Source organism: Pristiophorus japonicus, chromosome 7 (assembly GCF_044704955.1).
Source record: "Pristiophorus japonicus isolate sPriJap1 chromosome 7, sPriJap1.hap1, whole genome shotgun sequence".
Taxonomy (NCBI): domain Eukaryota; kingdom Metazoa; phylum Chordata; class Chondrichthyes; family Pristiophoridae; genus Pristiophorus; species Pristiophorus japonicus.
In genome coordinates, this window is record NC_091983.1 from 100,205,387 (window position 1) to 100,230,095 (window position 24,709).

General features: G+C 40.8%; 1 protein-coding gene across 4 annotated transcripts in view; it reads left to right on the top strand.

Moving 5' to 3' along the window:
• The window catches only part of ccm2 (CCM2 scaffold protein), a 115,519-nt gene extending 91,440 nt beyond the window's left edge, over positions 1-24,079 (top strand). For 3 of the 4 annotated variants that reach the window (XM_070885174.1, XM_070885178.1, XM_070885176.1), the window contains 4 exons: positions 3,889-3,946; positions 7,791-7,923; positions 11,969-12,107; positions 20,377-22,370. In XM_070885174.1, the coding sequence (XP_070741275.1) occupies positions 3,889-3,946; positions 7,791-7,923; positions 11,969-12,107; positions 20,377-20,657 (611 nt within the window). In that variant the 3' untranslated portion in view covers positions 20,658-22,370. Of the gene's footprint in view, positions 1-3,888; positions 3,947-7,790; positions 7,924-11,968; positions 12,108-20,376; positions 22,371-23,006 lie in introns of those variants that run through there. The other variant, XM_070885175.1, reaches the window with a different exon arrangement.
• The last annotated feature ends 630 nt before the right edge of the window (positions 24,080-24,709 follow it).

Sequence of the window (24,709 nt, forward strand, 5' to 3'; positions counted from 1 at the left end):
TAGAAACGTTTAAAATTCTGATGGGTTTAGACAGGTTAGATGCAGGAAAAATGTTCCCAATGTTGGGGAAGTCCAGAACCAGGCGTCACAGTCTAAGGATAAGGGGTAAGCCATTTAGGACCGAGATGAGGAGAAACTTCTTCACAGAGAGTGGTGAACCTGCGGAATTCTCTACCATAGAAAGTTGTTGAGGCCAATTCACTAAATATATTCAAAAAGGAGTTAGATGTAGTCCTTGCTACTAGGGGGATCAAGGGGTATGGTAAGAAAGCAGGAATGGGGTACTGAAGTTGCATGTTCAGCCATGAACTCATTGAATGGCGGTGCACACTTGAAGGGCCGAATGGCCCACTCCTACACCTATTTTCTATATTTCTATGATAGATTGGCGAATGATACTTGAAGGGTTGAAGGTGGATAGGCAATGGCAGACATTTAAAGATCACATCGGTGAACTTCAGCAATTGTACATCCCTGTCTGGCGTAAAAATAAAACTGGGAAGGTGACTCAACCGTGGCTAACAAGGAAATTTAGGGATAGTGTTAAATCCAAGGAAGAGGCATATAAATTGGCCAGAAAAAGCAGCAAACATGAGGACTGGGAGAAATTTAGAATTCGGCATAGGAGTTCAGCATTTAATTAGGAAGGGAAAAATAGAGTATGAGTAAGCTTGCAAGGAACATAAAAACCGACTGCAAAAGCTTCTTGGTATGTGAAGAGAAAGAGATTAGTGAAGTCAAATGTAAGTCAGAATCAGGTGAATTTATAATGAGGAACAAAGATAGCAGACCAATTGAACAAATACTTTGGTTCTATCATCACTAAGGAAGACACAAATAACCTTCCGGAATTATTAGGGGACCGAGGGCCTAGCGAGAACGAGGAACTGAAGGAAATCCTCATTAGTCAGGAGATAGTGTTGGGGAAATTGAAGGCCGATAAATCCACAGGGCCTGATAGTCTGCATCCCAGAGTACTTAAGGAAGTGGCCCTAGAAATAGTGGATGCATTGGTGGTCATTTTCCAACATTCTATAGACTTTGAATCAGTTCCTATGGATTGGAGAGTAGCTAATGTAACCCTACTATTTTTTTTTTTAAAAGAGGGAGAGAAAACAGATCAGTTAGTCTAACATCGGTAGTGGGGAAAATGTTGGAATCAATTATTAAAGATGTAATAGCAGCACATTTGGAAAACAGTGACTGGATCGGTCCAAGTCAGCATGGATTTATGAAAGGGAAATCCTGCTTGACAAATCTTCTTGAATTTTTTGAAGATGTAAAGGGTAGAGTGGACAAGGGAGGACCAGTGGCTGTGGTGTATTTGGATTTTCAAAAGGCTTTTGACAAGGTCCCACACAAGAGATTAGTGTACACAATTAAAGCACATGGTATTGGGGGTAATGTATTGACCTGGATAGAGAACTGGTTGGCAGGCAGAAAGACAAGAATAGGAATAAACGGGTCCTTTTCAGAATGGCAGGCAGTAACTAGTGGGGTACCGCAAGGTTCAATGCTGGGACCCCAGCTCTTTACAATATACATTAATGATTTTAGATGAAGGAATTGAATGTAAAATCTCCAAGTTTGCAGATGACACTAAGCTGGGTGGCAGTGTGACCTGTGAGGAGGATGCTAAAAGGCTGCAGGGTGACTTGGACAGGTTAGGTGAGCGCAGTATAATGCTGATAAATGTGAGGTTATCCACTTTGGTGGCAAAAATAGGGAGGCAGAATATTATCTGAATGGTGACAGATTAGGAAAAGGGGAGGTGTAATGAGACCTGGGTATCATGGTACATCAGTCATTGAAAGTTGGCATGCAAGTACAGTAGGCGGTGAAGACGGCAAATGGTATGTTGACCTTCATAGCGAGAGGAATTGAGTATAGGATCAGGGAGGTCTTACTGCAGTTGTACAGGGCCTTGGTGAGGCCACACCTTGAATATTATGCACAATTTTGGTCTCCTAATCTGAGGAAGAACATTCTTGGTATTGAGGGAGTGCAGCAAAGGTCCACCAGACTAGTTCCTGAGATGGCAGGACTGACATGAAAGATTGGATCGACTAGGCTTATATTCACTGGAATTTAGAAGAATGAGAAGGGATCTCATAGAAACATAGAAAATTGTGATGGGATTGGACAGATTAGATGCAGGAAGAATGTTCCTGATGTTGGAAGTCCAGAAACAGGGGTCCCAGTCTAAGGATAAAGGGGTAAGCCATTTAGGACTGAGATGAGGAGAAACTTCTTCACTCAGAATTGTGAACCTGTGGAATTCTCTACCACAAAGTTGTTGAGGCCAGTTCATTAGATATATTCAAAAGGGAGTTAGATGTGGTCCTTATGGCTAAAGAGATCAAGTGGTATGGAGAGAAAGCAGGAATGGGGTACTGAAGTTGCATGATCAGCCATGATATTGAATGGTGGTGCAGGCTCGAAGGGCCGAATGGCCTACTCCACCTATTTTCTATGTTTCAGGAAAAGGAAATAATGGGATGAGAATTATTTTTTGTTTGGGGAAAATTGAAATCTTGTGGCTTGTTCACAATTTTTGTCACTAATTCCTGAGAGCACTGACTCATCCTGGAGTACAGTTTTTTTTTGTACAGTCAGCATTCCAGTATCTCACCCAGTGACTGAGTTCTTTGAGAACCGAGATAGTATTGTCGAGTTTTTCAGCCATGCGGACGTCCCAGCTCAGCCTGATCTTGTCCTCATTTGATATTCTCTCACACTTCACTGGGATCACTCGATAGAATCGTAGAATTTTACAGCAAGGAATGTAGCTATTGGGCCCATCATATCTGTGTTGGCTTTCTGCCTGTGCACTTAGTCCTATTCTCTTATCCTTTCCCCATATCTTTTAATTTTTTGTAAAGTTAAGACTATTGTGGAATGATCGGCAAGAAACAATGGTGGAAGAATCCATGCCTTGCTCCTTTCTTTGGTGATCTTGTGCCCTCTGGTTACAGACTCACCAACCAGTGGTACAGTTTCTCCCTATTTGACCAAGCTTTTGTTCATTTGCCCTAATCTCCTTGTGTGGCTCGGTGTCAAATTTTGTTAATGCTCCTATGACGTGCCTTGGACGGTTTGTTACGTTAAAGGTGCAATATAAATACAAGTTGTATTTAGCCCATCAAAATAACTCCATTTATTAGATCTCCTTTTAACCTTCCAGTGAAGAGACCAAGTTTCTCCAAGGTCTCAACTAAAACCTTGCATCCCAATCCTCACAGTAAATTTGGAGAGCAGTTGAGTGGTAGTCTGGGCAGTTCCCTGCGCCCCCTTTTTCCTTTGTCCTTATTTCTTTAATCTCTCCTTTCCAGCCTGTAATACTGAGGCTGAATTGTATTCGCTCATCTGAAATTCAACATAGACCAGCAATTGAACCTGGAATATAAAAGTCAAAGATGAAGAAAAGCCATTTAGCCCTTCGAAGTTCCTCTCTTTAATACTTAAGGAAACACTTACGCAACCGCGTTTGTGTTGCGGCAGTGATTTCCACTTTGCAGAGAGGCAAAAGTGACGGGCACTAGAACTCTGAAGTCAAGTCCTGAAAGCAGTAAAGTGTATGAGATCGTAACTCTAACATTACTTTTGCAATTATAGCTTCCAGCTGCATTTTAAGTGTCCTTACTGATTTTCTTCTACCCTGCCCCAGCAGATTATGCCCAAGATTTATCATTGTTTGAGTAAAGCTTTTCTTTCTGATACTTCGCATTTTACCAATCTAAATTTATCATTTGGTCCTACTTTTCTGGCTTAATTTAAAGTAGAGATTGTGGTCTCATGGCTGAATGCTATACCAACTGATACCTTTGCCCACTTTGCCAAAGAGGAAGATTTGATTTGCACTTAGTTTAATATTTCTTTCGGAAACAGATGATTCTTCAAGTAAAGCAGATGTTAAAGAGCCGTATGATGCAGAAATTAGTAACTTGTAAGTATCTTCCTTCATGTAGCTTTTGACATTTTCATATTGTGGGAAATAAGTTTAATTTCAAGTTTCTGTATTAAAATTGCTTTAATTATGGAGATTAACAAGCAACTATAGCCTGAGTAGAGTATTCAGCTAGTCTGAAAATGTTAATATTAGAGATCATTAAATTCAAACTCTGTTGCTTGTTTCTTTTCGTGGGTAGAAAACACAAGCATAAGATTTAATCTGATTCTTTCCGTTCAAACATAGAAGTATAGCTAACTGTTTTCCACTATAGAAGTTTATGTATGCTCTGAAAACAAGTAGGCAGTTCAGGTTGCCCACTGTGATTTTGTTCAAATGTTGAAATACATTGCCCTTCTCTCTGCCCCCACCTTCCACAGTTGGTAAAGGCTGTGTAACAGAACCATGCACACAAAAAGATCCCTGGTTCAATTGCTTGTCTTGTGGCATAAGTGATCTCAGTCAGGGTGCTACAATTTACCTCTATACTGATGGCTGACACCACAATTTTCATCCATGCCTTAAAAGGGTTATGTTGCAAAATAGACCTTCATTAAATCAGGATGTCCAAACTACAGCCCACCCTGGATCTGGTTCATGAGCTGGGGCTATCCAGCCCAAATATATGGAGCACCACTACTGGCTCCTTTCCCCTCTGCACCTGCTGACTCCTCTTCACCACCCTCATAAAATCATACAATGATACAGAATAGAAGGAAGCCATTTGGTCCATTGTGCCTGTGCCAGCTCTTTAGTCCTACTTCCCTGCTCTTTCCCCAAAGTCCTGCAGATTTTTCCCCTTCAGGTATTTTACACAATTCCCCTTTGAAAGTTAGTGTGTGTGTGTGTTCTACCAATGGAAACCGTTTCTCCCTTTTAACTCTTATCACAACCCTTCATGATTTTGGACATCTATCAAATCTTCCCTTAACTGCTTTTAAGGAGAACAACCCCAGTTTCTCTAGTCTGTTCTCATAACTGAAGTTCATGCTGAGTCCTACCTCCCACTGCTGTTTGTCTAAGTGATTTGAACTATGTTGTAGGTAGGAATTCCTAATACTGAGAGTTCACACCGTGAGTATGTAGCAGCTTTCAATTACTTGGAGCAGCAGTGGAAAGTCTGAACCATCCCTGGGTATGTCCTATGCCCCAGAGACAGGCTCACCAGAGGTGGGGCACAGTGGTATATTGGGGGGAGTGGCCCTGGAAGTCTTCAACGTTGACTCTGGACTCCATGAAGTCTCATGGCTTCAAGTCACACATCGGCAAGGAAACTTCCTACTGATGGCCTACCTCCCCTCCCTCCAAGCTGATGAATCAGTACTCCTCCATGTTGTATACCACTTGGAAGCACTAATGGTAAGAAAGGCACAGAACTTTGGGTGGGAGACATCAGTATTCGTTAACACTACTACTAATAGAGCTGGCTGAGTCCTGATGGGTATAACTACCAGATTGTGCTTGTGGCAGGTGGTGAGAACAAACGAAAAGGTATAACCTACTTTAATGTCCTTACCAACCTAGCTGGTACAAATGCGTCTATCCATGACAGCATTGATTGAAGTGGCCACAGGGCAGTCTTCGTGGGAAGCAAATCCCTTTGTTCACACCTCTGTCATGTGGTACTACCACCATGCTAAATAGGCTAGATTAAGAACTGATCTGCCAGCTCAACTGGGCATCCCTGAGGCACATGGCCATCAGCAACAGAATTGTGTATTCGTGGCTGCCATGCCCCTCCTCCATCACCATTAAGCCAGATGACTATCCCTGGTTCAATGAGTAAAACAAAAAAGAGCATGCTGAGTACCTGACAATGTGGTGTTAACCTGGTGAATATACAACACAGGACATGCTAAACAGTGAAAGCAGCATGCTATAGACAGCTAATCGATCTCTCAACCAACAGGTGAGCTCAGCTCTGCAACCCTGCCACATCTAGTTGTGAATGATGGACTTTTAAGCAGCTAACTAGTGGAGGAACAATAAGGCCCAGGGAATCACTGCTGGAGTGGCCCAGGGCAGTGTCTTGGGTCCAACTATCTCCAGCTGATCCATGGTCCCTCCATCATAAGATCAGAAGTGGGCATGTTTGTCTATGACTGCATAGTATTCAACTATATTGACAATTCCTCAGATAATGAAGCAGGCCGTGCCTGCATGCAGCAAGATCTGGACAACATCCAGGCTTGGCACTTGTGTGGAGCAAATGTTATTTACCACTTGCAAGTGCCAAGCAATGATCATCTCCAACGAGAGAGCCTAACCATCTGCTTGATATTCAGTGGCATTACCGTTGCCAAGTCCCCCACCATGGACATCATTGACCAGAAACTCTACTGGAATAGCTACATCAATGTTGTGGCTACTAGTGCAGGTCAGAGGCTGGATATTCTGCAGCAAGTTGACTTGCCTTTGGACTCCCCAAAGTCCCTCAATCACCTACATGGCACATCAGGAGTGTGATGGAATATTCTCCGCTTGCCTGGATAGGTACAGTTGCAATACTCGAGCTCAACAACATCCAGGACAAAGCAAATCTGCTTGATTGACTGACTACCCATTTACCATCTCAAACATCCACTCCTTCCACTGTTGGCGTACTGTGCCTGCAGTATGTACTATCTACAAGATGCATTGCAGTAAGTTGCCAAGCACCTCTCAAAACCTCCACAACCTAGAAGGACAAAGACAGCAAGTGCATGGGAATGCCATCACCTCTAAGTCACATCATCCTGACTTGGACATATTGCCATTCCTTTATTGTCGCTGGGTCAAAATCCTAGAACTCCCTTGTTAACAGCACTTGGGAGCATCTTGACATCACAAACTGCAGTGGTTCAAGACAACCCACCAGCACATTCTGAAATGCAACTGGGGGTGGGCAATAAATGCTGGCCTTTCGAGCATCCCAATATATATATTTTTTTAACTGCTGAGCGCATAACCGTACCAATGTTAAATTAGAGGAGGGAGGGGCTAACAGTGGAATTGAAAAGGGGGACAAGTTCCAGCATGAACTTGGGTCGGAAGGGCGAAAGTATCAAAAGGATGCAAAATAAGAAATCCTAAAATATCTGAGGGGAAAACATCAGACAAGCTGGATTATTATGTACTAAGATGCTCATTACATCTGAAATGCAATATTATGGTAACAGTCATTGTGTAGTTTTTTGATTTTTAGGCTCCTTTTTACCTTGTACAGGTACAACTGCAAAGCTTTGAAAGATGTCAATTTATCTTGTGAAAGTGCATGCTGTCTGATTTTGAGCATAGCCATTATTTATATCTGAATTATTTTTAGCTCAATTACTGACAAATTTGAGATGCTAAATTTAATTTAGGAGCAGTTTCTACAATGTAATTCTGTAAATTTGCCTGCAAATGTGAAGCCTGTCAACACACTATATTTTGGTTTTGCTCCTTTAGTTCTGCAGTTACCTGCATGCAAGTTGAGCTAACTAAGCTTGGAGAAAGTAGTGTATGAAAGTATCAAGCAAGATGTTGCAAAAACATCTGTTAACTGTACGTGAACTAATTGCATGGAATTTGATGAGTAATAAATACAGTTCTCATTCTTTTCCGTAACTCGAGCTTAATAAAAACTTTAAAATGTTTGCGAGATAATAGAATTCTCTATTGAAAACGTGTTTTTGTATACAATAGTTTGATCTTGTGCCCAATGAAGATTGATGCTTCATATCAGTTACAGAAATGTCTAATTTTGGTAATCGATATATTTCAGTGTAAAATTGAACCTACTACAATATAGTTTTTGATCAATTTTTATTGGCCAGTGTAAGTCGCAGTTAGTTAAATTTGCAAATGTGTGTTCACTTAGGTCTTTTCAGGGTTCAGATACTGGTGGAAATTCACCATCATCCTCGACTCTCCCATCGCCTCAGATAAAAAATGTTAGTGAAGGTGAACTCAGTGCCTCTGCAGCTGAACTGCTTCAGGATTACATGATGACAGTAAGTCACTGTTTATGGTATCAAAATACAAGTTTCTTAATGTTTCTGCTTTCATAGTGAGAAAATAAAGAAAATATTTATGCTGGTTCAAACCAAAACTATTGTCATTTTATAGGACCGCGGGTTATTCAATTGCCTGCCATTAAAGTCATTGGAGTTGTTTAAGGACTCCAGAACAATCCTGTACTATGTCTGGCAGAAAGCAGAGTTGTGGAATGCTCGCCTTCATGAATGTGCAAATAATCCTGGAAACATGATCGGTAAAGCCAAGTGATTAAAACCCTTTACTTTAACAATCAATTTTACTGTAGCTTTCATTTTGTTACCATTTTAGATTAGACTTCATATTTTTCTCCATGACCACATTTGAATTTGGTTACCTTGTCTTTTACAAGAAGCTTAAATATGGCTTTCTCTATGGTATAAATTTGCAAAAAAATTAAAGTAGACATCAAATTTAACTGCCATTGAAGGTATTTGTATACTTCAATTTTGTATTTTTGTTAGTCATCCTACAGGCTTGTTGCATATTTCATGATCTGTGTGAACAGCAATAGCAATGAGACTTGTAGAGTCCCAAGTGTCTATTGCTTAAGTGCTTAAGATCTAAAGGTATTTCCTGTAATATATTACATCTCATGCCTTTTAGATTTTGGACACTGTTCAAGGTGAGTTATTACCCCATCCTTCCAGTTTTAATCTTTTGTAGATATGTAGAGAATAAATTGGAGTTCATTTTTTTTTTTGAGTCGAGTCTAGCAGATATTCTGAAATTGTATTGTGGCATCTATTAGCTTTCCTGAGACCTTCTCCAATAGAGCCACAGGACTAATAAATCGGACAAAAAATCTGAAATATTTGTACACATTCTGCCCTTGGCTCAATGTGAATTCTGGAGACGACTAACTTAATGTTTATACGGCATGCTTCATTGACTCCGAATATCATGCATCAATGGGTGTATTTTACAAAATCATTTTAAGGTCTGATCAAGCTGTGATATATCCAACTTGGCTACTAATGTCAACATTTTGAGGGGCAGGAAGGAAAATAGTCTGGAAATGGTGTAACTAGAAAACTGTAAATGTTCATATTTTCATTAATGGTGTAAACCTCTAATTCATACAATTGCCAGTTGTTAATTTGTCAGTTAGCTTTTACTTGTTACGTATCTCAATTTCTATTTAATGAGGTAACAAGATCAAAGTCTAGGGTGCATGCAATAGCTAATCAGCTGCAAATTGGATAAAGCCCACTGATGTAAATTTTAATATTAAATGTCTTCAACTCTGCTTTATTAACTTTTTTGAAGTTTGAGGAGAAATCTGAGCGCTTGAGTTTTTCTACCCAGTGGGTACTTTCCTTCAAGTGATTTAAGTATTTATACTGCAACTTTAGCAGTACTACAAAGCTTGTGTTTGACACCACATGGTGTACATTTCTACTGTGATGTCATCCTGTGTAAAACGTACTTACGGTTTCATGGACCTCCCTGAGCACTTTGTTAAAATCTCTACCCGGAGTTAAGTTTGCAGGTGCTCTTGCCTGCACTCCACATTTAAATTCTAATAGCTGGCTGAGGAGGTCTGCATGCATACATTACCATGTCTGCACAGAACTTTGAATAGAATTGCAGTTCCAGACAGACTGTATAGCCTAGGTACTATCTGGCTGGATCCAATTCTGCAGCTACCAGTCTCAAACTGATAGCTGCAATATAAATGCAACAAAGATAAGGCCAATTGATGACCTTGTAAAGTGAGGAATGGTCAATGTTGGGGTGAAAAGAAAACTTTTCTTTAAGGTGGATTCCCTGAAATAAGTAATCGACACCAGCCCTTATAATGACCATGGAATCACTCAGACGAAACCTTGGTTCGATACTCTGATCTTTATTCAAGCATAAGCAGGGGAACTGTTCCAGACTGTTGCCTAGGAATGAACCTTCAACGAACAAGGGTTCTTATAATGACCATGGAATCACTCAGACGAAACCTTGGTTCGATACTCTGATCTTTATTCAAGCATAAGCAGGGGAACTGTTCCAGACTGTTGCCTAGGAATGAACCTTCAACGAACAAGGGTTCTACATAAGAACATAAGAATTAGGAACAGCAGTAGGCCATCTAGCCCCTCGAGCCTGCTCTGCCATTCAAAAAATCATGGCTGATCTGGCCGTGGACTCAGCTCCACTTACCCGCCCGCTCCCCATACCCCTTAATTCCCTTTATTGGTTAAAAATTTATCTATCTGTGATTTGAATACATTCAATGAGCTAGCCTCAACTGCTTCCCTGGGCAGAGAATTCCACAGATTCACAACCCTCTGGGAGAAGAAATTCTTTCTCAACTCGGTTTTAAATTGACTCCCCTGTATTTTGAGGCTGTGCCCCCTAGTTCTAGTCTCCCCTACTAGTGGAAACAACCTCTCTGCCTCTATCTTGTCTATCCCTTTCATTATTTTAAATGTTTCTATAAGATCACCCTTCATCCTTCTGAACTCCAAGGAGTAAAGACCCAGTCGACTCAATCTATCATCATAAGGTAACCCCCCCATCTGCGGAATCAACCTAGTGAATCGTCTCTGTACCCCCTCCAAAATTAGTATATCCTTCCGTAAGGTGACCAAAACTGCACGCAGTACTCTGGGTGCGGCCTCACCAATACCCTGTACAGTTGCAGCAGGACCTCCCTGCTTTTGTACTCCATCCCTCTTGCAATGAAGGCCAACATTCCATTCGCCTTCCTGATTACCTGCTGTACCTGCAAACTAACTTTTTGGGATTCATGCACAAGAACCCCCAGGTCCCTCTGCACCGCAGCATGTTGTAATTTCTCCCCTTTCAAATAATAATCCCTTTTACTGTTTTTTTTTTTTTTTCCCCCCCAAGGTGGATGACCTCACATTTTCCGACATTGTATTAGCCCATTCGCTTAACCTATCTAAATCTCTTTGCAGCCTCTGCGTCCTCTACACAACCCGCTTCCCCACTAATCTTTGTCATCTGCAAATTTTGTTACACTACACTCTGTCCCCTCCTCCAGGTCATCTATGTAATCAGGTTAAAGGGAGTAACTTTGCTTGCGTGCTTATCTTTTTTAAAAAAAAAAAAAAAAAATGCAGAATTAGGAATGAGAAACCAGGACAAGGTTAACACTGTCGAACAACACATTCCAAAAGGCTGAGATCGGCCCCATATGCAATAGAGAAATAAAGCTTATCAGACTGTCTGCAAGACCACTCAGCAGCCAGTCTGATAAGGGTTAACGAATCAATCTACACACACTTATACAGTTTTTGAGGCATGGTGGCCTCATGAACGCTAGTTTACCACTACCGGTTAGCTTACAACTGATCTACAGAGCTACATTTGATTCGTTAACCCTTATCAGACTGGCTGTTGAGTGGTCTTGCAGACAGCCTGATAAGCTTTATTTCTCTATTGCATATGGGGCCGATCTCAGCCTTTTGGAATGTGTTGTTCGACAGTGTTAACCTTGTCCTGGTTTCTCATTCCTAATTCTGCATTTTTTTTTAAAAAGATAAGCACGCAAGCAAAGTTACTCCCTTTAACCTGATTCTATGCTGTTCCCTTATGGTTTAAGTTACATTTTACTTAAATAGTATGCTTGAGTTTTTTTTAACCCCCTTGCAGTCAATGTGCAGCACTAGTTTTGATTTGACTTAAAGGCTTTTTTTATGTATACTTTTAAAACTTTGATAGGAACTGCACTTTAGATTTTAGAAGGTGTTTAATATCCTCATCTGGAACAAGCTAATACAGTTAAATCAAGTTCAGAAATCTCAAACATTTTTATCTGCTTATGGACATATCTTCAATGGAATAGATTTACAGTTGCCCTGATGTGAGCTATGGAAGAGTCTTTATTGTCCAGTTCTGTGTGAAGATATATTGGCTGATCTACTGGAGGTAAGTTAATTTTGTACTGAGATAGTTGTGTGTGGGGGAACTGTATTGAATGTTTCTGGTCACAAGCTCTGGTCCATTGCATACAGTGTAATAATTGTAAATTCTGTTTTACAGCTGAGAACAAAATTGACTTCTGAAGAAATCCAGAAGTTTGCTATGCTTCTGCATGAGTATCGAAATGGTTCCTCAATTCATGAATTTTGCATCAGTCTTCGACAGTTGTATGGTGATGGTAGAAAATTTCTTTTGCTTGGTAGGTTATAGGGCAACTCCTAGATTTAGTTAAATAATTGGTTAGCAATATTTGTTGCATTGTGATGAGACACAGCATTTGTCTAAGTTTACTGATGTAGCCACTTCAGTTTCAACAAGAACGTCTTTTAAATGTTTCACCATGAAATCTTTAAGTCTCATTCAAATATACCTTGTATAATTTGGTAATATTTTGTAACTTGGAAAATATTGATAAAGTAGCACACTGAATTGTGGGCTGCAAAGTGTCACTTCTGTTTTAGTGGTTCAAGTATGGTTTTTCTCACCTGTAATATTTCTAATATCCTTACCCAACAAAAATCTATCGATCTCGATCTTGAAAATTTCAGTTGAAACGGCATTCACAGCCTTTTGGGAACTATACCCCTTGTGAATACGTGTTTTGTTGATTTAACTCTTAAATAGGCCTGCTCAAGTACATAAACTGAAGTATACATTTCACAATCTTACAACATTGCAAATAAATGAGGCAGACCTAGCACACTGGAACTAAGGATATTGTTCCCAATGGTTCAAATTGGCTTCGTGACGACTGCTAAATTGGTTGCCGTGTTTCCTATAGTATAACAGTGACTACACTTCAAAAAGTACTTCATTGGCTATAAAGTGCTTTGGGACATCTGGTGGTCATGAAAGGCGCTATATAAATGCAAGTCATTTCTTTTTCCCTAACCACTGAGCCTTAAAACAACTGAAGCTAGACTGGTACGGCATGTGAAATTCAGCATTTACCATCAGCAATAACTCGAGTTCTGCGCCTCTAAAGAAATATATTTTCAGTACTTCATCCCTACATTTTAATAGCTTTACATTCAGATGAGCACTTTACTCCTAACTGAGCATCAGTGTTAATCTCTGCTAATAGTACATGTTTACTCATTGTTAATGCATCAACATGGGCTACCCATGCAACTAGTGGAAAAACTGACTTGGTGAGAGAAGAAAGTATTGTATCCATGGTTATCTCCAGTGTTGATTTGAAAGGGGGCAGTCACCACCATGCACCAGGTGATGTTTTTTGAGCCCTCTTTTCCCCCTTATAGTTCACATGATATGCCCAGGCCTGTGATGCCATGAATAATTACTTGTTTTTGTTCCATTGAAAGATTTAGGGGTTGGACAATTATCTGCTAGAAATCATAACATTTATTCACTCCTGTTTCCATTTAAATTGAAAATACCTTTAATAACTTTCATAACCCAGCAACTTGTGTCTGGAAAAGAAACCTGGTAACACAACCTCACCTGAAAAACAGACTTTGAGATCCAGTTCATGGCTCCTTTCCTATTAACTTATGACTGTTATGTCACATCTTAATTCTGGTTACAGTTTCCTAAAACAGTTAAATTTACAACAGTTTACCGAAGACTGCCCATAAATGGTTACTTTTGCCGTAAAGTTGTTTTGTGTTCAGTGGTTGATGATCGCAGCATCCCAGGAAGCACAGTTGTATACTTCCGGAATGATCCCTTTGCATCATTTGACTTGACATCAGCCTTGGTCCATTAGAGCTCATATACAGCACAGAAACAGGCCATTTGGCTCAAACTAGTCTGTGCTGGTGTTTATACTCCGCGAGTCTCCTCCCATTGCATCTACCTCATCTGCATCTACCTCATCTCAGTCTTTCAGCATAGCTTTCCATTCCCTTTTCTTTCATGTACTCTAGTTTCCCTTTGAGGCAAATAGCTTAGATGTTTTCAAACACTTCCTGTGGTAGTGAGATCCACATTCTGACCACTGAGTAAAGAAAGTTCTCATTGCCCAATTGGATTTATTTATGGCCCCTAGTTTTGGATTCTCGATCAGATCACCTAAGTCTTCACTTTTCTAAAATAAAAAGCCCCAACCTGTTAAATCTTTCCTGATAGCTGTAATATCAGTTCTAGTACCATTTGTGTAAATCTTGCACTTTTCTCCAGTGCTTCTATGTCCTTTTTTAGTATGGAGAGCAGAACTGTGCACAGTACTCGAGTGCAGCCTGACCAGGGTCCTCTAAAAGGTTAACATAGCTTCACTACTTTTGAATTCTGTATACTAAGAAATAAATCCCAGTGCTTTGTTCGCATTTTTTAATTGCTTTGAGATGCTGCTTTTAATTTGTTCACTTGTATCCTTGGATCCCTTTGCTCTTCTACCCCATTCATTTTCTTGTTTTCTACGATGTAGGTGATACTTATGTTTTTCCTACCAAGTGCATCACCTCACATTTGTTAATTTACCACTTAATTGCCCAGTCTACAAGTTTGCTGCCGTCATCTTGTATTATGTTGCATCCTCAGTTAGTTACTAAGGGCCCAAATTTCCACATGATTTGCGCCTGATTTTTAGGAGCAACTGGTGGAGAACGGACTATCTTAGAAATCGCAATTCTCCACATTTTTTTCTGCAGTTTTAGTCAGTTAGAACAGTTCTAGTTTGGAACAGAATTTTTTCTTCAAAAGGGGGCGTGTCCGGCCACTGACGCCTGATTTGAAAGTTTCCACAGTGAAAATGTACTCCAAACTAAAGTAGAATGGAGCAAGTGAAGATTTTTGTAGAACTGAAAAAACCTGTTCTACACATTAAAAAATCAGGCGCAGGTTACAAATCAGGTGTCCAGAACGAGGTGGGGGGGAGGGCAACTCCTTATTTATACTTATACAATTATTATACAAATAAATCCAACCTGAATAAACATTTATAAGCAAAAAAGATTAAATAAACCATCTTCCTACCTGTGTGAAAGTGCTTCAGCCAGGAAGAATTCTGCAGCAAGCGTCACAAAACGAGGCAGCCATTACCGAACGCGGGCGGGAGGGAGGGGAGGAGGGAGCCGACCGAACGCGGGGGGGGGGGGGGGGGGGGGGAGGAGAGGAGGAGAGAGAGAGAGAGAGAGGGAGCTGACCGAACGCAGGGGGGGGAGGGAGCCGACCGAACGCAGGAGGGAGGGAGCCGACCGAACGCGGTGGAGGGGAAAGAGAGAAGGCTGCAGGAAGCCTCAAAAATTGAGGAGCCATTTCCCGACGGCAAAAGGGGGAGGTCGTCGGGAAACGGCTGGCTCAACTTTGAGGCTTCCTGCACCCTTCTCACTGCTACAAGAAGCCTCAGTGCTGATGGCAATGTACTTTTATAAAAAAAAAATGTTCAAAAACTAAACGGCTACAAAGAACTACAAAAATGGCCGAGTGCCAATGTTTTTTTCACACTGCGCGTGCGCGAACGCTCCAACGCACACGCGCAGTGTTGCCGGCAGGAAAAAACTAATTTAAATAGTACCCGCCCCCTCCCACTTACAAAATCGGCACGTGTAGGCTCCGCCCCCCTGGGCGCCGCGCCAGTCAGACAAGGAGCTGCAAAGCGCTTGAGAATCGAGTTTTTTGAGCTGGGCGCCCGTTTTTTTTTCGTGTGGAAACTTGGGCCCTATATAACCAATATTCCCTCTTTATGTGCACAGTCCCTTTAAATTTGTTGTAGCAGCCGCCGTGCATGTGCAGTATCTTTTCCAGTACCAATAGCTGGTAAGCAGTCTGCGCACCTTAGGGGAACATTAGTTAGAAACCCCACCCTGCCCTGCCCCAGTTTGGTATCAGCAAATTTTAATCGTTGTTCTAAGTCCAAATCATATAAATTATGAATAACTGGTCCCAGCACTGATCCTTGTGGTACACCACTTTTTACTTTCCTCCAATCTAAATAACTTCCCTTTACCCCTACACTCGCTTTCTATTTTTTTGGCCAATTTGCTATCCATTCAGCTATTTGTCCCTGATAGCACATGCCCTATTCTTTATCGTGAGCCTACTATGTGGTACCTTTATTGAAGGCCTTTTGAAAATCCAAGCATATGAGCTCTATTACCCATGTCTATTCTTTCCATTACCTCTTTAAAGAATTCTATCCAGTTATGACTTAGCCTTTCAGAATTCATACTGTGTATTTTTTATATTTTCTGTCTCTAGATGTTCTTCTCTACTTTTAGTATAGATTCCAGTATCTTATTGCTGACATTAAGCTGACTGTTCTTTGGTTCTCAGGTTTTGTTCTATCTCCCTTTTTTGAATCTTGGGCAGTCCCTCTGAGTTGAGGATGACTTGCTTCCACACTAAAAATGAGTTCTCCGGTGACTGAAGAGTCCAATGTGGGACTTACAGTCTCTGTCACAGGATGGAGAAATGGGAAGTTGGGACGCCTGGGTTATCGTGCGCTCCTTCACTGACTATGCTTGGCTTCAGCTTGCTCTCAGCAAAGAGACTGTGGTCAGCATCTTCGCGGATACTTTTGGTCTTGGGCCAGGGATTCATAGGTGTTGATGGGGATGTTGAACTTTTTCAGGGAGGCTTTGAGGGTGTCCTTGAAGCGTTTCCTCTGCCCACCTAGGGCTCGCTTGCTATGTCTGAGCTTTGAGTAGAGCGCTTGTTTTGGGAGCCTTGTATCAGGCTTGCGGATGATGTGGCCCATCCAGTAGAGCTGATCGAGCGTGGTCAGTGCTTCGATGCTGGGGATGTTGACCTGAGAGAGAACACTGACATTGGTATGCCTATCCTGCTAATGGATTTGCAGGATCTTGCTGAGGCAATGTTGATGGTACTTCAGTGTTTTGAGGTGCATGCTGTACATAGGCCATGTCCCTGAGCCATATAGGAGGGCAGGTATCACTACTGCTCTAGACCATGAGCTTCGAGCCGGGTTTGTTGTCCTGGTTTTCAAACACTCTTAGGCGACCAAAGGCTACACTGGCACACTGAAGGCGGGTGTTGGACCTCGTCATCTATGTCTGCCCTTGTTGACTGTAGGCTCCCAAGGTATGGGACATGATCCACGTTGTCAAAGGGCTTGTTGTAGATTTTGATAACCGGGGGGCAGTGCTGTGTGGTGGGGGCAGGTTGGTAGAGGATCTTTGTCTTACAGATGTTTGTGTAAGGCCCATGCTCTCGTATGCCTCGGTGAAGGTGTTGACGATGGCTTGGAGCTTGGTCTCCGAGTGTGCGCAGACGCAAGCGTCATCTGCATACTGTAATTTGATGACGGAGGATGGGACAACCTTGGATCTGGCCCGGAGGTGGCAGAGGTTGGACCGATTACTGTTTGTCCTGTAATTTAGCTCACTCCAGCGGGGAGCTTGCTGAGGGTGAGATGGAGCATTGCAGCAAGGAAGAGCTTTGGTACGATGACCGCCTTGCTTGACCCCGGACCGAACGTGGAATAGGTCTGGTGGATCCGTTGGTCTGGATCACGGCTTGCATGTCATCGTGGAGCAGGCGGAGGATGACACACTTTTGAGGGCAGCTGAATCTGAGAAGGACGCTCCATAATCCCTCAGTTAAGTGTCGAAGGCTTTTGTGAGGTCAAAGGCGGCCATGTACAAGGGTTGGGGCTTTTCCTGCATTTCTCTTGTATTGGCGATGCAGATCATATCCATTATGCCCCTTAGTGGGCAGCAGTCACATTGCGACTCTGAGAGGAGGTTTTGTTCTATCTCCCTTTTTTGTATATCGGAACAATATTAGCTGCCCGCCAATCCTCTGGCATCGTCCCCTCTTCCATTAAGCTTTTGTGTATAGATAAACTAGTCCCTTTGCTGTTTCCGCCCTAGTTTCCTTGAGTGAGAGTGGATGCATACTATTCAGGCCTGGGGTTTTAAACCACTTAGTTTTGCTGGTTTGTCTATTTTCTCCTCCTATCCCAACTGTTAATCTTAAGCTTATCCTCTAGTGAACTATCTTTATTTTTTGTTGGTTTAAAAACTGGAACGTAGAAGTTATTATATACTTCTATCATTATCTGAGTTTATTTTGCTCATTCTTTAGTGGCCCTATCCCACCTTAATAGTTTTTTTTTGTGGAACACTTTTTATATTAATCTGGTTTTGTAATTTCTTTTTGCCTTTCTGATTTTTTTTAAAACTTCACTCCTAAGTTCTTATTTCTTTTTGTCCTCCTTTAGCATCGAAGTACTTATTATCTTTCTTTAGATTCAGTTTTCCCTTTAGTTCTTTTCATCCACAATGCCCCATAATTAGCTTACTTGTTTTAGTCTTTTAATGGAATACATTTCTTGAACTCTTGATTACTCTTTTTTCTTTAAGATTTCCCACTGTTGTCTGTCCAAGATTTTTCCCAGTTACCTTCCACCCTCATTTCCTCATAATTTTCTTTTTTCCAATCTCTGTTACCTTAGTCTGTCTTCTACTTGTCACTCTCAGTCCTAATCTTGAACCTTGCTATGTTGTGATCACTAAGATCCAGCAATGATTTTTTTTCTTCTTGTTTGACTTCTTGCTTACGGAGTAACAAAGGAGTCCTGTGTACATTAAAAACTCGATTCCTTTTTCTCCTTTCACTACTTCTTCCTGCCAGTTTATTTTGGGGGTTGTTGAAATTTCCCACGATTATTTGTCTGTTGTTCATCTCGTAGATTTGCCTACATAGTTATTCCTCCAACTCTTCACTATTTGGTGGTCTATAGTATATCCCTATTAGGGTAATGGATCCCTTTATTAACTCAATCCATATGGATTCTGTATCTACCTTGCTAGTTGTGTTTTTTTTCTACTGTCATTGTTATCTTTAACGCGTACACTTACTCCCTCCTTCCTTCCTGTCCTTCCTAAATGTTATATCCAGCAATACTTAGTTGCCAATCCTGTTCTCTATGTAACCATGTTTGTCATCCCTACTATTCTGGATCCTCCCAAGAGATTATTGCCTCCAGTTCATCCATTTTTTAGATACATTTCTGTACCAACAGTTTAATTTTGTTGTTTATTCCTGTGTTTAATAGTTATTTATCTTTCTGCTCTGACTTCAACTGATCTCTGGCCATTTGTGTTGGCCTTATTTCTTTTTAGTTTGTGCTTTGCTCCCTTTCCATCATTCATTCTTTCTTTGTGGGGTTAGCGCATTTAGTTACACTTTATGGCTTTCAATGTCTTCTCAAATAAAAATTCCAAAAGTGTGCACTCAATATTGAAGTTCATGAAACAAGCCTGTAAAGACTGTTCAACTCTTATTACCATTGAAAGATCTTAATCTTTTGTTTTGAGGCAATATGATGGGCTAGAAATTCGGTTTTGATGTATTTTTCTGCCAAAATTACCATCAACGCAACACAATCTCTTGAGACCTTAAATTCAAGATTTAATTTGCGCAGCGGCAAAAATCGGCATTGCACGAGGGTTCGCGGCGCAAACCGCGATCCTCTTCGACTTTAGTCCGAGGCCGATAGCGCTGCGAATTGGGCTTGGGGAGGGCGGTAAAACAACACACACAAATTTAAATAAATAAATTGGAAAAAACAAACAAAGTCACTAAACATTTACAAGACACTTATCTCGAATTTCTGCACAAGAATTTAAAAATAAAAACTTGAACTTATCTTTTTTGCAGGTATTCATACTTAGCGCTGCAATGTAGCTTTTTCCCTGGCGGTCTTTTTCGCACAAATTTTTGGCAAAAGCGCTATTTCAAGTCTTGCATGACGGTGGTCCTCTCTCCAGCGGTATTTGAAAACGGCCACTGCAAAACATCTCCGAATTTTCCGTCGACTGGGTTTTCGCCAAAAAAGGTGAAATAACACCAAAAACCCGGTCGTGAAATCGCCGAATTTCTAGCCCAATGTTTATGTTCCTGGATCTTAACAGGCCCCTTGTCATTGATTTGAAAATGTCATGTTAATGAACTTCAGATTTTCTTTGTAGAGCTACTATATTTTATTTGGTGGTTGGATAAGGATTCTCTTGGGTTCTATTTGAGACCATTTTAAAGTTTCAGAATTCTGTCGAGGTTATGGTGATGGAAAATTACAGCATTATTATATACTGCCAAGCCAGAGCCGACAGAAGGTTGACTTCTCATAGACTATTAAGTCTTGGTTACTGTGGGAAAGCACCAAGTCGAGACCAGAGGCTTCCCCAAAAGTTTGGATGGAAAATCAAAAGGAGCCACGGGTCCACCCCTGCACTATAATAGCTTGCTTGGCGTGGTCCTGGAACAGCAAGGCAAGTGGCTATGCATGGGGCAGTGGGTGGAAGTATTACTGATCTGGTTTCTACAACATTCCACAAAGTTTAAACCACATTCCATTGTGAACGCTCTAATTTGCATAAATCTAGGCCGGTATTTTTGCAGCATAATTTGAGTAGCTTCAAACAGCAATGCAATGGGTTGTGAAATACTCTGTATACCAGTGTTTTTCATTATCAGTTCTATTAGCAGAGTTTTGCTTCTATATGTTCGCAATTAAACTGTCATGCCATTTTGTCTCCTAGGACTCCGACCTTTCATTCCAGAAAAAGACAGCTTACATTTTGAAAACTTCCTCGAAACCATTGGTGTCAAAGATGGAAGGGGCATTATAACGGACAGTTTTGGCCGATACAGAAGGACTTTGAGTAATGCATCCAATTCAACTACGAATGGCAATGGAGCAACTGCAGGCTCCGATGATCAATCGGTGCCTTCTGAAGGTGATGAGTGGGACAGAATGATCTCCGATATCAGCCATGATATTGAGGCCCTTGGTTGCAGTATGGATCATGATTCATCTTGAAACAAACATTTGCATCTATTAATAGCCTTCAGACTTAAACAGATGTGTTCCTAAATGAAGTTTACTACAATGTGAATATTTAAATGGATTGTTAAAGCATTTCTACAAAATGAAGAACATGAAGAAATCAGGCCATACAATAACTTTTTTAATGTAGAAAATACTGCATATTTGTACTCAAACCTTTTGTAACAAAGCAAATAGCTGTTCGGCTTAATTGTTCCAGTAGTGGGCAAGACCTTCCTTGTCACATCACATGGTTTTGTATCCCAACTGCACATATTGCAGTATACTGTGATGTCAGGGATGATTTAATTCACTTCTGGACAGATCTCTCATTTCAGCCCGTAGCTCCAAGAAACTTTAGTTTGTGTGTCCCATTTCTGCTCTATGGTGTGTTTGTAGCACTGGTGCTAGCAAATAATACTGCACACTTCAAATACTTGTGAATCTTGATGGCTGCAAATTAAAATGTAACTAACATTGCCTGAATGAGACCAAAGTAGGCAATGTACCTATTTCTCTAGGAGGTGCAGAAGAGCTGGTGTACCATTGTGGAAAAATTAAATTGAGCTGCAATATAGTTGCAATGCAAATAACTAAAGATCGTGATCAAGATAATTAACTCAAACGTTGGGGCATTTTATTTGAGAAGAGAGCCCTGTTGCAGACTTGGTGTGTTCTGCTGTCAGCTAAATGCTTTAAGAATTCCTGCAAATGTTTGTTTGCTATTATCCCTGCATTGTCTATAGTCTGCTTCCACTTTCAAATAAGGGAAAGCATCATATCAGTTAAACGTGTAGAGTTTGAAACAAAGGGTTAATGTTCTAGTGAAATGAACAATAGGGTGCACCATAATGGTGTGTCTGTATATTGCTACTTTTTAAACTGTCCTGTCTATTTCTGCACACCCAATGCAAATATTTTTAAAATTCTAAATGCTAATTAAAAGTAAGGATTATTCAATCATGCCCCATCCAATTGCAGTTTTTCGCTGTAATATCCTGCCTTGACTGTCGTCTAAAACAAATCGTCATGAAACTACAGCTAAATGTAACTTCAAAACTTGGACAGTGGTCCCTTTTGGATGCTGTATATAGACTTGATTTAAACCAACCCCTTTTTAAATTGTCTATAAATTTGTATTTATTATCATTCAACATTTTATACCAATACATGTACTGTATTGTATTTGTATGTGACAATGTGAAGTGGGTAGCAAGTGTGAAATTAATATGCGTAGCATTTGAAAACAAGAAAACCTCAAGATCAACCTGAACTCATGGGATTTACTAGTACTGCCAGTATAATGTCCTTGGAGCCACTTAAGTTTTTATTTGGGGTTGATTTGTATTGCAGATGCTTCAATATCTCCTATTTTGACATGAAGTAACTTGGTAGCAATACTTTAAGTGCTTTGATTTTATGCTTGGGTTGTAAACCTAACTGCAATATTATACTATAATAATATGTGTTAAATCCACTGCACTGTCCCTTTCAAAGTCACAATCCTATTTTCTATTTAGTGTGTCATTACTTAATGTTAACTTGAGTTGAATGCCAATGACATTGTACTGGCAAACTACATGGTGGGTTTCTCAGTCTGGATGCTAGAAATTAATTGTATGTACCTAAGAAAGTGATATAAAAGCAAAAAACTGCGGATGCTGGAATCTGGAATAAAAACAGAAAATGCTGGAAATCTCAGCGGGTCAGGCAGCATCTGTGGAGAGAAAAGCAGAGTTAACGTTTCAGGTCGACACCCCTTCGGCAGAACTGGTCTGACGAAGGGTCGTCGACCTGAAACGTTAACTCTGCTTTTCTCTCTACAGATGCTGCCTGACCTGCTGAGACTTCCAGCATTTTCTGTTTTTCTTGCCTAAGAAAGTGGATGAGTGTGTATGATGTCATTGCAGTGATCGCCTTCTATTAAATATTAGGAAGGAGGCAGGGAAAGTATAACTATTAGTGAAAGATTTCAGCTACAAGTAGATATGTTGGGATATTCAGGTATATAAGGGGGGTAATCAAGTTGCATAAATTGCCCACTCTGGGTATGAATGTTAGAAATCTATGTTTTCTACATCTACAATCACTTGTCATTGAGACGATACCTTTTTAGCTGTTTGTTTTGTTACCACACATTTGACTGAAGTTATCCTTATATTTTGTCTCCATCCTGTTCAGAAATTTGCCCACTTAGCTTATGCACAAGAAATGTGTTTTCTTGTGTTAATAATTTACATCTTGTGTAGAATACCTGCAAAAGCAATTCAATTTCAAGTTTGTTATGGCACTAAAGGACCCATGCATGTTTTGTGAAACTTTACCCTTTTGTTTTTTTTCAAGCTGTAGACTGTGAATTCTGGCAGAGAGGATGAGTGACTGGCCATCTTCAAACCTCTGTGCTACTGATCAACTAAAATGCAATCTGCTGCTTGTTCCATTGGTCAAATACTTCACCTATTCTCATACTGTCAACTAGGTCATCTGACGCAGCCCAGAAGTTCAAAATAAAGGCTATGATTCCAACCCAGGTTTGCATCCACGGCAAAGCACACTGAACACTGGTTTACTGCAGTCACTCATGTCAGTTGTACTGTATATCTGTAGTACAGCATCTGTTTTCCTGACAGTCTGGTGAAGCCTTTGTCATAGACTCTGGTAAATAGCTGTCAGATATGGTTTTCCAACAAAAATGATGAGAATCATTTGCTCTTGCTATCTTGATCCTCCTGCGATCAGGTGAGAAAGGATAAATGAAAGCCAATATCTTAAATAAAAAATCATTTTTAAATCACCTGCTCCATGTTGCAAAGGGCCATTTTACAAGTAATTTTCCCAGTTAGAAATGGAACAGCAATTAATTTCAGGATGGTAGAGGCGTAATTAATGGTGACTGGCAAAATGAGGTCAAGAATTTTTGGAAGTTGCTGATGTATTTTTTTCTCTTTAAACCAAAATTAGCAGTATTATAGTTTAATTGTGGTCTGGTTCTGGGACAGTACAGTAATGCAGCACATTTCCAGTGAGAATAATGCTTCCTGTTGCCCTTTAAAAGGCATTGCAACAGAACTGAATTTATCCTTGCTGCAGGATGTTTTTGGACAGCAGTACACTTCGCACTGGAACATGTGGAACAGTTAATTGGTCAGTGATGCATACTAATGTGTCTTAATGCAAAAATTAGAATTTTATTCCCTGCAAATCTGCCTGCAGTAGCCATTATTTGCTTAATACAAAACTTGGCTATGTTTTGCAAAAAAAATAATTCTGGTAAGATTTCCTGACCATGGGACTCTAACTGTTTTCAGCACACATAGCAAAGCTGTAATATTCCAGACTAGGTCAAATGCGTATTTATTTTGGGGTCTATTTATGTCCAGTCTGTTTAATAAAGGAGACTTTGCATCTTTGCAGTATTCCTGTGTAGTGAATTGTTTCTGCTTGCATGTTTTATCTATTGATAAAGTTCTGTTTTTAACATCCACATTGTTACATTATTCCATGTACCTTTTCATAACCTCAGTGCTCGTATCTATACTATTTTTTGGGGGCTGGATTTTCCCGTCCTTTGCACTCCGGGTTTTGCCCTGGAGTGGCGTGAAAGGCGGCGGTGAGGTATCCAGCACCCCACAGCAATCCTCTAGTTGGGTTTGCGGTAGTGCTGAGCAGGAGAGCCCGGAAGAGCTGTGCCCGGTGTGCAACGCCGCTGGTTGCGACATCAGCGTGAGTTTTTGAGTCTTACCCAATCCGTCTGCCTGAGTGCGCCCACAATGACCACCTGGGAAATCAGAGCAGTCCAACGATCCCGGCGGCGGGAAGGAAGGTAATGTACTCCAAAAGTAAGTGCGATTGTTTTTAATTTTTTGTGATGTGTTGCAGTGGCGTGGGCAATGTTTTGGGAATGTTTGTGGGTTTTTTTAGCATTTGTCCTGCCCCCCCGCCCCCCGGAACAGTCCCTGGCTGGCTGTTCAGCTCGGGAGTTTCCCATCCTAGTGCCAAGAGGTGTAAAACGCCTTCCTTAGCATTGAGTTCCCTGACTCGGGGCC